Source organism: Schistocerca piceifrons, chromosome 8, assembly GCF_021461385.2.
Source record: "Schistocerca piceifrons isolate TAMUIC-IGC-003096 chromosome 8, iqSchPice1.1, whole genome shotgun sequence".
NCBI lineage: Eukaryota > Metazoa > Arthropoda > Insecta > Orthoptera > Acrididae > Schistocerca > Schistocerca piceifrons.
Window position 1 is genome coordinate 135,567,098 of NC_060145.1, and position 18,172 is coordinate 135,585,269.

The 18,172-nt window shown below is 44.8% G+C and overlaps 1 protein-coding gene across 1 annotated transcript in view; it reads right to left on the minus strand.

Annotated features, from left to right (window-relative positions):
* Positions 1 to 14,494: 14,494 nt before the first annotated feature.
* The window catches only part of LOC124712131 (probable G-protein coupled receptor Mth-like 3), a 262,497-nt gene continuing 258,819 nt past the window's right edge, over positions 14,495 to 18,172 (minus strand). Inside the window, exon 11 of the mRNA XM_047242430.1 lies at positions 14,495 to 14,908. Coding sequence (XP_047098386.1) covers positions 14,892 to 14,908 — 17 coding nt within the window. The 3' untranslated portion in view covers positions 14,495 to 14,891. The remainder of the gene's footprint in view (positions 14,909 to 18,172) is intronic.

Below are 18,172 nucleotides of genomic sequence, written 5' to 3' on the forward strand. Positions count from 1 at the left end.
GATTCGTCACTCCACACAACGTTTCTCCACTGTTCAATCGTCCAATGTTTACTCTCCTTGGACCATGCGAGGCGTCGTTTCGCATTTACTGGCGTGATGTGTGGCTTATGAGCAGCTGCTCGAAAGTTTTCTCACCTCCCGCCTAACTGTCATAGTATTTGCAGTCGATCCTGATGCAGTTTGGAGTTCCTGTGTGATGGTCTGGATAGATGTCTGGATGTTACACATTACGACCGTCTTCAACTGTCGGCGGTCTCTGTCAGTCAAGAGACGAGGTCGGCCTATACGCTTATGTGCTGTAAGTGTCCCTTTACGTTTCTACTTCACTATCACATCGGAAATAGTGGACCTAGATGCGTTTAGGAGTGTGGAAATCTCGCGTATAGACGTATGACACAAGGAACACCCAATCACCTGACCACGTTTGACTGCAGTCATGGACTGTGCGGCTGGTCCCGGCGGAGGTTCGAGTCCTCCTTCGGGCATGGGTGTGTGTGTTTGTCCTTAGGATAATTTAGGTTAAGTAGTGTGTAAGCTTAGGGACTGACGACCTTAGCAGTTAAGTCCCATAAGATTTCACACACATTTGAACATTTGAACCACGTTCGAAGGCCGTGAGTTCCGCGGAGCGCCGCATTCTCCTCTCTCACGATGTCTAATGACTATTAAGGTCGCTGGAGTACTTGGCAGTAGGTGGCACAGCACAATGCATCTAATATGGAAAACGTATGTTTTTGGGGGTGTCCAGATACTTTTCGTCACATTAGTGTACGTTAAGATTCACGTAATGAGCAGCGCTAGCCGTTCGAATGCCGTCCAGAGACGAAATCCGGACACATGTGGCGCCCGTAGCGTCATCGAGGACCATTGGTAACCATCTTATTGCAGTAGGATGTGCCCCTGGCCAGGCTACCATTGACACCATAACCATGTCCGCCCTGATAGCTGAGTGGTCAGTGTGACGGATAGCCGCCCTAGGGGCCCGGGTTCAATTCCTGGCTGGATTGGGGATTTTCTTCTCTCAGGTACTGGGTGTTTTGTTGTCTTCATCATCATTTCAACCCCACCCGGCGCGCAGGTCACCCGATGTGGCGTCGAATTTAGCAAGACCTGCACGAAGGCGGCAGGACCTGCCCCGTAAGAGGACTAACGGCCAATGGCGCCAAACGCTTATTTCCATTTACTGCCAGGAATGGCTACTGTGTTGTCGTGAAAGGATTCACTGGAGAGCGGAATGGCGCTCGATTGCCTTCAGTGATAAGTTAAGACTTTTTCTGTATGCGAGTGATGAACGTACATGTGCATAGCGTAGGCCTGGTGACCTACATATTGCGTAGTGTATTCGCCCACGACACACAGCTCCCAGTCTATGCTTCATACAGCTGGAGGCCACTACATTCCACAAGCTATTATCCCTGTGCTACTTCCATTGCTACGACAGGAAGATGATGCGCTTTTTCAGCAGGACAATGCACGTGCAAATACGATTCCCTCGACACAGCGAGCCCTTAGCAGTGTACAACAACTGAACTGGCCAGCAACATTAGATGTCTCGCCAATTAAACCCGTATGGGAAATATAAGGCAGAAAGTTACTCTTTCTCCGCGGTTTTCCGGCACTACTCCCGAATTGCAGCAAAAGGAGCAAGATGATTGAGATAACTAATCGCAGGATACCATTCGCCAACTTCTGTGATCGTTTGCACATGAGAACAGATGCCCGCGTTGCCGCCATACGGGGGTACACTGTGTTGATGCGACCATTTGAGCATCATTTACTGTGACATGTGTGTTTCATTTGGTCTGAATTTGTTATCATGTACTCCTACAATGATGAACTGCTTGTCACCTCACTCGTCAATAAAATGACGTTGTCCTGGTGAGTAATCTATTTTTGTCCGACAGTGTATTAAAAACAGAACATAAAGTTGTAATCGGGGTTCGAACCTATAGTCATTACGCAGTATGAATAGGATGTATGCCGGCCGGTGTGGCCGAGCGGTGCTAGGCGCTACAGTCTGGAACCGCGCGACCGCTACGGTCGCAGGTTCAAATCCTGCCTGGGGCGTGGATGTGTGTGATGTCCTTAGGTGAGTTACGTTTAAGTAGTTCTAAGTTCTAGGGGACTGATGACCTCAGATGTTAAGTCCCATAGTGCTCAGAGCCATTTGAACCATTTGAATAGGATGTAGTCGCATAACGGTAAATTCCAGGGTAATGCATTTTTCTACTTTTGGAATTGAGAAATAAAACGCAAACTCTTAACATTGGAATTAGGCGAGTACATGTTTGCAACTTCAATCTCTCACAGCATCTATAAATTTTCCCGTTGTTAAGCATGGAAAAAATAATAAGGCTACCTACACTGCAATGTTTATCAACTGTTCAGCTCAATAAACAAAGTAATATCTTTAATGAAAATTAATCGATCACTGATGAAAACAGTTCCTGTAGTTTGGGAATACTTTTAATTCTTATTTTCGTACGAAGAAATGCGTAGTACATACGTTAAATTCTGTAGCACCAAGTAATTTTGAACTATGTTCTGGAGCACTTTCATTTTTAGATCACTCTGAGAATTTATGAACAGTAGTATCTTTTAAACTGATTTAATAATGTGATTCATGGTTTGAACGCTTTACAGAGAGGTGACAAAAGTCACGGGATACCGATCTGCACGTATGCAGACAGGAGCACCTGCGATGGTGTACTCAGCGACGAACCTGGGTGCACGAAAGGCAAAACGACATTTTTTCGGATGAATCCAGGTTCTGTTTACAGCATCGTGATGGTCACACCCGTGTTTGGCGACATCGCGGTGAACGCACATTGGAAGCGTGTATGCGTCATTGCTACTGGCGTATCACCCGGCGTGATGGTATGGGGTGCCATTGGTTACATGTCTCGGTCACCTCTTGTTCGCATTAACGGCACTTTGAACAGAGGACGCTATATTTCAGATGTGTTATGACCCGTGGCTCTATCCTTCATTCGACCCCCGTGAAACCCTACGTTTCAGCAGGCTAATGCACGACCGCATGTTGCAGGTCCTGTACGGGCCTTTCTGGATACAGAAAATGTTCGACTGCTGCTCTCGTCAGCACATTCTCCAGATCTCTCACCAACTGAGAACGTCTGGTCAATGGTGGCCGAGCAACTGCCTGGTCACAATACGCCAGTCACTACTCTTGATGAACTGTGGTATCGTGTTGAAGCTGCATGGGCAGCTATACCTGTTTGACTCAATGCCCAGGCGTATCAAGGCCTTATTACGGCCAGAGGTGGTTGTTCTGGGTACTGATCTCAGGATCTATGCACCCAAGTTGTGTGTAAATGTAATGACATTTCAGTTATAGTACAATATATTTGCCCAATGAATACCCGTTTATCATCTGCATTTCTTCTTGGTGTAGCAATTTTAATGGCCAGTAGTCTATATTTACAAAAGGTGTCGCAAACGATGGGCGATATACAACATAAATCCTGGTTCTTGCTATAGACAATGTTCCTGCAAGTTGACACACGCCAACTGATCTGCGAGTGCTGGTCTACAACTGTGCCTGTACTGTCCACTAATGTCCGTATATGGAGCCGATCTGAGCACTAATCACCAAGGCTGGCAGGAGCGGCGCTTGCATTCACTTCTTTCAGGGGGCACTCCTGTCGTTTCATCGCCTCCTCTGGTCTTCCCTTATTCGTCTTCGTTCTGGCGCTTGTGGTCACGCCAGAACAGTACTAGCGTGTAAATTCTAGCCTTTGTCTTTGATGAACAACAGTCTTCATGGGTGCACGGAAGTGGCGCCTGGTGCATAGACCCACACACAGCAACATTCACTGAACGGTCGTTGGGAAGACGCTGTTGGTAGCCCCTTTGTTCATGCTGGGCAGTCAATAACTCAACAGTTGCACGTCTCCGCAGGCCTCATTCACCTGTGCTATCTGTGGCCCGTGGTATACTACGGTTGTCTCGCCACCAGTTCTGGATACCACCGTTTTACCATGGCTGCACGCGAACAACTAACAAACCCAGCAGTTTCGAAAACGGTTCCACCCATGACCCAAAAGCCAATGATCATGCCCCTTTGGACATCAGATAAATCCCTCAGTTTCCGCATCCACCTGACAGCTTTTTATACCTTCCACTGCTAGTGTTTACACCGGCCGCCTGTGAGTGGTTACCGCAAGTTGACGTCGAACGTAAGTGGTGGTCACATTCATGTGACTGGACTGTGTGGTCACACTTTAAAACAGTTATTAGAACGCTGATGGTCACTAAAATAGCAACAATATAACGACAAAATGTAACAAACGTTAAATTAGCTTGAAGAGTACTATGTGCCTGGGTGTCCAAATAATTAGCATTTTAGAGCAACCGCACACGGAAGATAGGAATAATGCTAACTACGTTCCGTACATAAGAAATGGTTACATAACATGTTTAACATTCAGAACTTGCAATTGAGTATTTTTGTTTGTGTTTACGAATTACGTTAGCCCATTAAAAGAAAACCGAGCGAGGTGGCGTAGTGGTTAGCACACTGCATTCGTGTTCGGGAGGGTGACGGTTCAAAAGCGTCTCCAGTCATCCTGATTTATGTTTCCTGTGATTTTCCTAAATTGCCTAAGGCAAACGCCGGGATGGTTCCTCCGTAGGGGCACGGACGATTTCCTTCTACATCCTTCCCTAACCCGAGCTTGTGCCCCGTCTCTAATAACCTCGTTGTCGACGGGACGTTAAACACTAATCTCCTCCTCCTCCTTCTTCAAAAGAAAAATCATATTTCTTTAAAGGAGTCAGAAGATGAAACAATTGGAAATACTAAAAACTAGGTGAGAAACCTTAGTTGTCAATTTTAAATATTTCCGGAAGTATATGTCCGCCCAGCAGTATTGTAAAAAAGTCTTCACGGAAGTATGTGTAGTCTCTGGTTTTAGCAATATTAATTACATTTAGCTGTACCAAGTAATTTTTTTTCAAATGGTAGTATAGTAATTTCTACCACATGGGTTGCAGATCTGAAAGATACTAATACAACGGTATTTCACCCCCAGAACTTCACGTTTACTCACTCAGCTTCACTATTCTTCCACACGTTGCTCCTTTCAGATGATTATTGTATACTTGATGACACTGAAAGACAATACTAGCTGTATCTCCTAACAGATGTCTGGTGCAATAGGTATTTCCAAACATGGTTAATAGTTGCATACCTTCCAGGTTCTGGTCAGCAACGTCTGAACCGCCGTACTGAGGGATCGCAGCATTGTGCACCAGGCACTGTGTAATCCGTTCCCATCCACGCCTGCCATACGATGACAGGTAATGGGACTCCCTGCAGCAATCTGCGTCAACTCACAGCGTTGACCGAAGGCTAATAGCAGTCCGAATAGGGAATAGTCGTCCCACACGCAGGCTGCCGTTAACACCACAACGCAAACGTCTGAGGTTGGAGTGGTGTCGCGTCTGGGCACGTGGACTGCTGATGAATGGCGTCGCAGTGTGTTGAACGATGAATAGAGGTTCTGCACTGTCTCCAGTGCCCATCGTCCAAGACTATGTCAGCTACCTGGCAAGGAGCCCCATTCTTGCAATGTTTTGGTGAGGCAGAGAGATAGATGTTCCTGCTGGGATTATGATGTGGGGAGCCATCGTATATGACTTTAGGCTATAACCCTCCTGTCTCTCAAGCTAATTAGGCTTTTCTGTTTGACCGTGTACCTAAAGTCCCTAATCTGTGAGGAAAAGGCGTCTACTCCGGAGAATAATGCAAAACTGAGAGAAGTAGATGAAGGTATAACCGAATCGCCACTGCTCAGTATTTTAGCAATGACGATTAGCAACAAACTTCGGTTAACTTTATACGTTTTTATTATGTAAACTAGTTTTTAATTAACGGTAGTTAGTGGATAATTTGGAAAAAATGTTTTCAGAGTTTTCATTAATGACAAGAGCCAACGGACGCCAGTTCCTCGCCGGAACAAGAATAACGAAATTTAAACTGAACTTTATACATGTCACCATTCTTAGGTAAGAATAGTTATTGGCGTCATGACGTAGGAATAGTGCGTTAGGTATTCAGGTACTTCATACCACACATCACAGTAGTCAAATAGTAATCCAATAGCAAACGCATACAACATATTATATTAATGTCCAAATATCAATTAAAGTAAGATTGTTTATAGGGTGTGGACAGAAACGTTTTGTTATTTTTCTCACCGTAATACTGACTGTGGCAATTGTAGCAAGCAGAAATATTGTTTGAATTCGCTCATTGTTAAGGTCTGTCATTTACCTAGCAGTTACTCTGATATTTCTTTGTAATAAAAGTTATAAATTATGCCACAAGCTATAAATTAGAATTGTGCTTTGACAATGAAATTCAGTGTCCAAGTTACGTAAAGTTTTATTACCAATTCTTTTTTTATTATTAAAGTTACTTTATTTTTAGCAAATGAATTAATACTGACTTTTGCATCATTCTATTTCTGACATTATTCATACTATAGCCAAAGATTTCATTATTACGTAGTTGTCCAAAAGTTGTAAAAATTACGTTTTGATAATCTAATAAACTAATGTTTAATTCATTTTCAGTTCATTTTCTGATTATCTCGGTTCATACAAAGGGATACTATGGATACTACTTGGATAGCGACCTAGGAAAATTATTTACGTCACAATATGCACGAAAACAATATTATTTAAGCAATAAAATTCCAACTAAGCTGGTCAGCCTTTACACTTCCAGTTATAAAAAGTGTAGATCTTACTTCACTTTATGACGCCGTTGGTTTGTCCAGTGGCTTCACTTAGCGAATGGTTCAAATGGTTCAAATGGCTCTGAGCACCATGGGACTTAACAGCTATGGTCATCAGTCCCCTAGAACTTAGAACTACTTAAACCTAACTAACCTAAGGACATCACACACATCCATGCCCGAGGCAGGATTCGAACCTGCGACCGCAGCAGTCGCGCGGTTCCGGACTGAGCGCCTAGAACCACGAGACCACCGCGGCCGGCTCACTTAGCGGTAAAATAGAGCACAGATTGATCTTGTTTCCATACCATAGCCAATAACGAGGGCCGACAGTACTTTTGATGTTATGTGAATTGCTCTTGCTGCATTTGTGCTGTCTCCATTAAATCCCATGCACATAGCTTAACAGTATGAAACATCCGCCAAAACAACCATTTCGGTTTTCACTGTTCCAAACTTCGGAAACAGACTTTTTATATCTGCACTTCTGCATAGCCACACCGGCGTATACACACAACCATCGACAGCAATCGTCTCTTCGCGACTCGGAACTGCTACTTTTTTGGCACGCTCGCACGCCCGGCGATAATGCATTTTCAATTTATTACACTCTTTGACGACATCTTTTCCATGAATAGGCTAGCGTGTCAACTTAAATGGTAAAATTCCATGCGTATTCTTTTTCTTAAACAGCAAATAGAGCAAATAGCATTTGTACTTGACAACATATTTACAAGAATAATATCAGCACAACTAATAAGACAAACTTCGTAAAACACATGGAAAATGTATGATCGTCCACAGAGTTGTGGTGTTACAAGGTCACCGGTGGTACCTGCTGAGGGAGCTGCGACGGTACTTCAGTATGTCAAGGACATCAGCCTTTTCGTGTGTAGCCTGCGGTAGTATCGTGGTGAAGTTTTTCAACATGGCAATGTTCTTCCACATGTGACACGTGTCTGCATGAACTATCAGCGTGATGCTGAGACACTCCAGTGCCGGCTAGGTCCCATATATCTCCCCGACAGAACGTGTATGGGGCGAGCTCAGAAGTCAGTTCCATCCCAGAGCCAGTATCCAGGTTGGTTGGTTAATTTGGGGGAGGTAACCAAACAGCGAGGTAATCGGTCCCATCGTATTAGTGAAGGATGGGGAAGGAAGTCGGCCGTGCCCTGTCACAGGAACCATCCCGGCATTTACCTCAAGCTATTTAGGGAAATCAGGGAAAATATAAATCAGGATGGCCGGACGCGGGAAAAATGTTCAAATGTGTGTGAAATCTTATGGGACTTAACTGCTAAGGTCATCAGTCCCTAAGCTTACACACTACTTAACCTAAATTATCCTAAGGACAAACACAGACACCCATGACCGAGGGAGGACTCGAACCTCGGCCGGGACCAGACACACAGTCCATGACTGCAACGCCTTTGACCGCTCGGGTAACCGGACGCAGGTTTGAACCGTCGTCCTCCCGAATGCGAGTTCAGTGTGCTAACCACTGCGCCACCTCGCTCGGTCAGTGTCCAGGATATCAAGGACCAGCTACAACGGTTGAGCGCCAGCTTGCCTTGGGAAACGACACGATGGCCTTATCACACCCTTCCTAACTGAATCCGCTACGGTCGCAGGTTCGAATCCTGATTAGGGCATGGCTGTGTGTGATGTCCTTAGGTTAGTTAGGTTTAAGTAGTTCTAAGTTCTAGGGGACTGATGACCTCAGATGTTAAGTCCCATAGTGCTCAGAGCCATTTGAGCCAACTGAATCAGTGTATGTATCCAGGCCAGAGGGGGTTCAATGTCATATTGATAAGAGGGCCCAGACAGCAAAGTTCTTTGTAAATTTGATTCAATGTTTTAACCACTGGAATAATATGAAGTTTTATGTAGTTTCCTGCTCTCCTTCTCGGTGCTACACTATTATTGTGAGCCAGTATACTCTACTGGCCATTAAAATTGGTACACCAAGAAGAAATGCAGATGATAAACGGGTATTCATTGGACAAATATATTATACTAGAACTGACAGGTGATAACATTTTCACGCATTTGGGTGCATAGATCCTGAGAAATCAGTACCCAGAACAACCACCTCTGGCCGTATTCACGGCCTTTGATACGCCTGGGCATTGAGTCATACAGAGCTTGGATGGCATGTACAGGTACAGCTGCCCATGCAGCTTCAACACGATACCACAGTTCATCAAGAGTAGTGACTGGCGTATTGTGACCAGGCAGTTGCTCGGCCACCATTGACCAGACGTTCTCAGTTGGTGAGAGATCTGGAGAATGTGCTGACGAGAGCAGCAGTCGAACATTTTCTGTATCCAGAAAGGCCCGTACAGGACCTGCAACATGGGGTCGTGCATTATCCTGCTGACATGTAGGGTTTCGCGGGGATCGAATGAAGGGTTGAGCCACGGTTCGTAACACATCTGAAATGTAACGCCCACTGATCAAAGGGTGAGACCGAGAGGTGTAACCAGTGGCACCCCATACCATCACGCCGGGTGATACGCCAGTATGGCGATGACGAATACGCGCTTCCAATGTGCGTTCTCCGCGATGTCACCAAAAACGGATGCGACCATCATGAGGCTGTAAACAGAACCTGGATTCATCCGAAAAAATGTCGTTTTGCCATTCGTGCACCCAGGTTCGTCGATAAGTACACCATCGCAGGCGCTCCTGTCTGTGATGCAGCGTCAAGGGTAACCGCAGCCATGGTCCCCGAGCTGATAGTCCATGGTGCTGCAAACGTCGTCGAACTGTTCGTGCAGATGGCTGTTGTCTTGCAAACGTCCCCATCTGTTGACTCGGGGATCGAGACGTGGCTGCACGATACGTTACAGCCATGCGGATAAGATGCCTGTCATCTCGAGTGCTAGTGATATGAGGCCGTTGGGATCCAGCACGGCGTTCCGTATTACCCTCCTGAACCCACCGATTCAATATTCAGCTATCAGTCATTGGATCTCGACCAACGCGAACAGCAATTTCGCGATACGATAAACCGCAATCGCGATAGGCTACAATCCGACCTTTATCAAAGTCGGAAACGTGATGGTAAGCATTTCTCCTCCTTACACGAGGCATCACAACAACGTTTCACCAGGCAATCCCGGTCAACTGCTGTTTGTGTATGAGAAGTCGTTTTTCCTCGTGTCTGCACGTTGTAGGTGTCGCCACCGGCGCCAACCTTGTGTGAATGACTTGGAAAGCTGATCATTTGCATATCACAACATCTTCTTCCTGTCGGTTAAATTTCGCGTCTGTAGCACGTCATCTTCGTGGTGTAGCAATTTTTATGGGCAGTAGTGTATTTGCAGTGTCTTTTCTGAGGTATTTAGAGAAGTAGTTTTTTTACGGGAAGAGCTTGCAATATATCATTCCTAGCTACACCTGTGGGATCGTCGTCCTGGTTATTGTGGAAGCTAGACTCGCTTTCTAGAGTGGAGTATAAACCGGGCACTGTCCAGTCTGGAGTTGATATGTGTGTCTTCCCGCAATTAATCTAACTACGACAGGTGTTTCGAACACCTGTTAGAAATAAATCTGGGAGAAGTGCGGGGTTAACCCATGTTTGCAAATAAAAAAAAGAATCAGAAACTCCAGAAAAAATCCCTGACGTCTCTTAGGTGTAGTTGTTACTGATGCAACACAATATACGATAAGACACGCTGCACAAAAGGTCATAAGACACGAGGTTATTCGTGCGACACTCACGTTCGCACAGTAGTGATACAACAAGGAACAAGAGACAGCAGGCGGTAACAGCCGCACGTGTGGCACTTCGCAGCCGGCCTTTACGCGGACTACATTCAAATGTTTCACGTATTTTCTGCAGCCTGGAAAAAAGTATGGCTCTCCTCCCAACATTAAAAACAATTTCGATATGTTAGCTACATTTGGTATGCGGCCTTGTCTGACCTAAAGTGTTTCAAATGTAAACGAGCCAGCAACTGCAATTTTTTTTTTTTTTTTGCTGCAAACTTTTCAAAATAGGCTCTATGTTTTGCTTATTTTTTAAGTATCCAGCAACTGTAGGACATAGCGAGAAGAAACCAGCTATGATGTCGTACTATAAGATGCAAAAAATAAGTTTTTTTAGCAACTAATTTCATCAAAAGCGGATGATTAAGCTTGTGTAGCAGAGAAGATAGTGATTAATTTTTTATTCGAAAAGTAAAAATTTTACTGAGAAAATAATAATGGAGATGGATGAGCATTGCTTCATGTACATAAAACAGTTGTTTATGAAACATATTAAATGACTTGAGATTTCTCTCCCCATGTGCAGTAAGATACTGTTGCATGGCGTAACCACCTGTCCGTGTTGCGCTGTGACGTATTACAGAGAACTGTATTGGTATTGTATTGCTATCGTCCCAGTTTGAACAAGCCAATTTGGTTCAGCTACGTTTCTACACTCCCCACTAATGCGGGTTGCTTTTGTACAGTATCGCAAATCGCATTGCATTTCATATTACATATCGTACGGCTCCAGTGAGAACACTATCTTAGGAAAGGCACCCAATATATAGCAAATGGAAATGAAGGAAGTTGTCGATTATGCATGCTGTTGGTTGGACGATAATGTGTCGCAAAGTTAAGTTTATACGCTATATTGTGACAGGTACCTGGTGGGGCGTGGCTACCGCCGGAGGAGTTTCGTGCAGACCACCTGCTAGGAAATGCCTCTGTTACCGTGGTTTTGACGTGCCAGCAACCTGATTTGATGGAATGGCCAACTGGAGTCCACGTTCCATCTTCCGTAGGATGGCATTCATTCACCCATAGTGATCTAAATTACAAGAAGTAGCAAATTAAGTTGTTCCAGATAAAATATATTATCATTTAGAATTTCATCAATTATCATATCGATACTGGGATATCTCTGGTGGTTATCACAGTACAAGGCCAGAATGAAGACTTTCACCAGTCTCTTGAAAAAATGGGGTAAGACATGGAAGATAAATACAAAAAAGTAGCTTTTGTTCCTACTCAAAAAACAAGTGAGGCAGCAGAAGATTCAACCTTGCAATCTCCTAAGAAGAGCTGTGTGTTACCTTCAGCACATCAGCTGTTTAACACTACAAGAACATGAGAGGATGAGAAAAAATACAGGAAAAGAAAAAATCAACTTTCGTCTTTCCTCAGTGAAGTTTCTAGGTCTCTGAGTTTGCAGAGGAGTAATTGTTAATATTTTTTCCTTCCAAGATATTTCGACAGCTTCCCTAGTTGCCGTCGTTAGATGCTGAGCAAATACACACGTCAAGAAAAGTTTTGCATCACCTCGGTTCCGAGAGTTCCGGAACCTGTACAGAAAATTGGAATAGAGATCAACATGAACATCATTTCCGCCCTGTTTATGGCTCATGAAAACCACACATTGCATGTTGTATCACCATACAGTGAGACCTTCAGTGGTGGTGGTCCAGATTGCAGTACACACCGGTACCTCTAATATCCAGTAGCATGTCATCTTGCATTGATGCATGACTGTATTCGTCGTGGCATACTATCCACAAGTTCATCAAGGCACTGTTGGTCCAGGTTGTCCCACTCCTGAACGACGATTCAGTGTAGATCCCTCAGAGTGGCTGGTGGGTCACATCGTCCATAAACAGCCCATTTCAATCTATCCCAGGCACGTTCGATAGGGTTCATGTCTGGAGAACATGCTGGTCACTCTAGTCGAGCGATGTCGTTATCCTGAGGGAAGTCATTCACAAGATGTGCACGATGGGGGCGCGAATTGTCGTCCGCGAAGACGAATGCCACGCCAATATGGTGCCGATATGGTTGCACTATCGGCCGGAGGATGGCATTCGCGTATTGTACGACGCCTTCCACGACCACCAGCGGCGTACGTCGGCCCCACATAATGCCACCCCAAAACATCTGGGAACCTCCTACTTGATGCACTCGTTGGGCAGTGTGACTAAGACATTCAGCCTGACCGGACTGCCTCCAAACATGCCTCCGACGATTGTCTGGTTGAAGGAATATGTGACACTCATCGGTGAAGAGAACGTGATGCCAATCCTGAGCGTTCCATTCGGTATGTTGCTGGATCCATCGGTTTTGCGCTGAATGGTGTCGTGGTTGCAAAGACGGATCTCACCATGGACGTCGGGAGTGAAGTTGTGCATCATGCACTTTTGCGCACAGTTTGAGTCGTAAAACGACGTCCTGTGGCTGCACGAACAGCATTATTCAGCATGATGGCGTGGCTGTCAGGGTTCCTCCGAGCCATAATGCGTAGGTAGCGGTCATCCACTGTAGTAGTAAGTAACCCTTGGGCGGCCTGAGCGAGGCGTATCAACGACAGTTCCTGTCTCTCTGTATCTCCTCCATGTCCGAAGAACATCGCTTTGGTTCACTTCGAGACGCCTGGACATTTCCCTTGTTGGGAGCCCTTCCTGGCACAAAGTAACAACGTGGACGCCATCGAACTTCGGTATCGACCGTTTTGGCATGGTTGAACTACAGACAACACGAGCCGTGTACCTCCTTCCTGGCGGAATGACTGGAACTGATTGGCTGTCGGATCCACTCCGTCTAATAGGCGCTGCACATGCATTGTTGTTTACATCTTTGGGCGGTTTTAGTGAAATCTCTGAACAGTCGAGGGAATGTGTCTGTGATAAAATATCCGCAGTCAACGTCTATCTTCAGGAGTTCTGGGAACCGGGTTGATGCAAAACGTTTTTTGATGTATGTATTTCGTTGCTCACTGCTTCCAGTTTAGTTCAAGTCCAAACAGTAAGCAACGAAATTTGGACTTTACATATGACAAAACAACCAGTGAAGTGGTCGAAATATCGTTGAAGGCAAAAAATGATTGTGACGCCACTATGTGTTCTATTGTTTTGTTACATGTGTGTGCCCTGTCTTTTACGTATGTTAAGTGGATTGTAATGGATTAGCATTTTATAACATGAAATATATGCTTACTGTTTCTGGACATCGATTTGTTTATTGCAGGAAGGTTATGTTTAAAGGTTAATAATGCCTTTTTGGCTTGAGTTTGTGTATGCTTATGAATTTATAACAGTGTGTCTAACGCAAGGCGAGATAAACAAACTGTACCTCACTCTTAGATTATTAAGTTTTTACAGTGGCTGTTACCCAGGTAGTAATGTATGAAGTGGTAGAGACGAATACCAATGTTACTGCATGTGGGTTCATGATTCGTACTATTCTAGAACTTTCACACATTAGTGAAATTAAATAATATTAATCGTATACAGATATAAAATTATTAACTTTCTTGCACAATGTACACATTGCATAATGTATACTCACTTAAATGGAACACTCTCCTGCCTATACCTACACATATACACTCTCAGCAGCAATGCAGTGTGTGCCGCCATTTTGGTGTTGGAGCCAAACAGGCAGACACCTGAAGGTAGCTGACGTCATTGCACTTACTTCCTCACCATCACTCATGATAATGAAACTATTGATCTGGCAGCACAGCCGTGGATAGTGGCTGGTAAATAATAAAAATGTACAGTCAAATGGCAATACTGATCTCATTCAAAAAATGTACTATGAGTGTGGTCCACAACTATGGAAAAATAAAAAATGAAATGTTTTCGTTGAAAACTCTTTGAAAGCATTTATCTGCACTCTTGCTCCGTAGTGCTGAGTCAGTCCCAAACATCTGTGTTAGACATTACAACATTACAAATCATTTATTGTGGTTTGAAATATTTTATTACACATCAGATAATAAAATTTGTGAATATTCTAATGCATCTGAAAAAATCTACACTTTCTTTGACAATGTAAATGGCAGGTACTTTGATAATACTAGTAGTTTACAGCAATAGCTATTGTAGAGTTTCACGAAGCAACCTCTCGGTCACTACACGTCCACGACACGGATAAGACTGTGTTACGTCGGGAGACGTCCTAAGTCGCTGGCCACCCGCAGCTGGTGCGCGGCGTTTCGGGGCGCGGTAGCGTCATCAGGAGCGGAGGCTGGCCATCTCGAGGGCGTTGGTGGAGGTGGAGGCGGTGCCGGTGGGTCTGGAGTGGGCGCCGCTGCTGCTGCCGCCCCCGGAGCGGACGCTATCGTTCGTTACCTGTCAACCAGCCAGTCGTCACCATCCCCCGTCACTGCGCGCCTCTCTCTGAAGGAGCACACCACGGGGGCTTCTTTTATTTTCCCGGCATTTACAGGGAAGCAAGTTGGAAGCGGCCGCTGCTCGTCAGGCTTCATTAATACAATTCAAATACACTGGTGTACGAAACAAGTACAGAAGTAATTTCCGCACGATGTGTCACTCTGCTAAGTAATGTAATTTGATGAAACTTGCACCAGATATACACTACTGGCCATTAAAATTGCTACACCAAGAAGAAATGCAGATAAAAAACGGGTATTCATTGGACAAATATATTATACTAGAACAAAGATGTGATTACATTTTCACGCAATTTGGGTGAAAAGATCCTGAGAAAACAGTACCCAGAACAACCACCTCTGGCCGTAATAACGGCCTTGATACGCCTGGGCATTGAGTCAAACAGAGCTTGGATGGCGTGTGCAGGTACAGCTGCCCATGCAGCTTCAACACAGTACCACAGTTCATCAATACTTGTGACTGGCGTATTGTGACGAGCCAGTTGCTCGGCCACCATTGACCAGACGTTTTCAATTGGTGAGAGATCTGGAGAAAGTGCTGGCCAGGGCAGCAGTCGAACATTTTCTGTATCTAGAAGGGCCCGTACAGGACCTGCAACATGCGCTCGTGCATTATCCTGCTGAAATGTAGGGTTTCGCAGGGATCGAATGAAGGGTAGAGCCACGGGTCGTAACACATCTGAAATGTAACGTCCACTGTTCAAAGTGCCGTCAATGCGAACAAGAGGTGACCGAGACCTGTAACCAATGGCACCCCATACCGTCACGCCGGGTGACACGCAAGTATGGCGTTGACGAATACACGCTTCCAATGTGCATTCACCGCAATGTCGCCAAAGACGGATGCGACCATCACGATGCTGTACACAGAACCTGGATTCATCCGAAAAAATGACGTTTTGCCATTCGTGCACCCAGGTTCGTCGTTGAGTACACAATCGCAGGCGCTCCTGTCTGTGATGCAGCGTCAAGGGTAACCGCAGCCGTGGTCTCCGAGCTGATAGTCCAGGCTGCTGCAAACGTCATCGAACTGTTCGTGCAGTTGGTTGTTCTCTTGCAAACGTCCCCATCTGTTGACTCAGGGATCGAGACGTGGCTGCACGATCCGTTACAGCCATGCGGATAAGATGCCTGTCATCTCTACTGCTAGTGATACGAGGAAGTTGGGATCCAGCACGGCTTTCCGTATTACCCTTCTGAACCCACTGATTCCATATTCTGCTAACAGTCATTGGATCTCAACCAACGCGAACAGCAATGTCGCGATACGATAAACCGCAATCTTGATAGGCTACAATCCGACCTTTATCAAAGTCGGAAACGTGATGGTACGCATTTCTCCTCCTTACGCGAGGCATCACAACAACGTTTGGCCAGGCAACGCCGGTCAACTGCTGTTTGTGTATGAGAAATCGGTTGGAAACTTTCTTCATGTCAGCACTTTGTAGGTGCCGCCACCGGCGCCAACCTTGTGTGAATGCTCTGAAAAGCTAATCATTTGCATATCACGGCATCTTCTTCCTGTCGGTTAAATTTCGCGCCTGTGGCACGTCATCTTCGCGGTGTAGCAATTTTAATGGCCAGTAGTGTAGAAAGAACTGCTACAGTGTGGTACAGCGGGTAACTAAAAGAAGTACAGAGTGGGACTAACAGAAATGACACTATTAATCAAGTGCAATAATTCCACTGCAGCTATCATGCAAAATCACCAAGACTGGGTACGTTTTACAGAAGCTCGAAATGTAGTGCGGACGTCAATGCGAGATGCTTTTAATAGTTTCCACAATGAAACATTATCTCAAAATTCTGGTCGTATGTAAAGTATACCAGTGGCAAAAAATAGTCAATACCGTCACTGCGCGATAGCGATGGAAATGTTACTGATGATGGCGCCACTAAAGCGGAGTTACGAAATACAGTTTTCCGTAATTCCTTCACCGAAGAAGATGAATTAAATATTCCAGAATTCGAAACGAGAAGTGCTGTTAGCACGAGTGGCTTAAAAGTAGATATCTTAGGGGCTGCGAAACAACTCAAATCACTTAAGAAAAGCAAGTCTTCCGGTCCAGATGGTATACCAACCAGGTTCCTTTCAGAGTATGCGGACACAATAGCGCATTTCTTAGCAATCATATACAACCACTCACTTGACGAACGGTCTGTTCCTAAAGACTGGAAAGTAGCACAGGTCACACCAATATTCAAGAAAGGAAATAGGAGTAGCCCATCGAATTACAGAGCCATATCACTGACCTCAATTTGCAGTAGGATTTTGGAACATATACTGTACTCGAACATTGTGAATCACTTTGAAGAAAATGACTTATTGGTACATGAACAACACGGATTCAGAAAATATCGTTCTTGTGGAACACAGCTAGCTCTTTATTCCCATGAAGTAATGAGTGCTGTCGACAAGGGACCTCAGATCGATTCCATATTCCTAGATTTCCAGAAGGTTTTTGATACCGTTCCTCACAAGCGACTATTAATCATATTGAGTGCATATGGAGTATCGTCTCAGTTGTGTGACTCGATTCATGATTTCCTCTCAGAGAGGTAACAGTTCATAGTGATAGACGGTAAATCGTCGAGTAGAACAGAAGTGATAACTGGCGTTTCGCAAGGTAGTGTCATAGGCCCTCTGCTGTTCCTGATTTATAAAAATGATCTAAGTGACAATCTGAGCAATCCCCTTAGATGTTTGCTGATGACGCTGTAATTTATCGTCTAGTAAAATCATCAGACGATCAATTCCAATTACAAAATGATCTACAGAGAATTTCTGTACGGTTGGAAAAGTGGCAATTGGCTCTAAACATAGAAAAGTGCGAGGTCATCCACATGGGTACTAAAAGAAATCCGATAAATTTTGGGTATACGATAAATCGCACAAATCTAACGGCTGTCAGTTCAACTAAATACCTAGGAATTAAAATTACGAGCAACTTAAATTGGAAAGACCACATAGATAATATTGTGGGGAAGGCGAAACAAAGACTGCACTTTGTTGGCGGAACACTTAGAAGATGCAACAAACCAACTAAAGAGACAGCCTACATTACACTTGTCCGTCCTCTGCTGGAATATTGCTGCGCGGTGTGGGATCCTTACCAGGTAGGATTGACGGAGGACATCGAAAAAGTGCAAAGAAGGGCAGTCCGTTTCGTGTTATCGCGCAATAGGGGTGAGAGTGTCACTGATATGATATGCGAGTTGGGGTGGCAGTCACTGAAACAAAGGCGGTTTT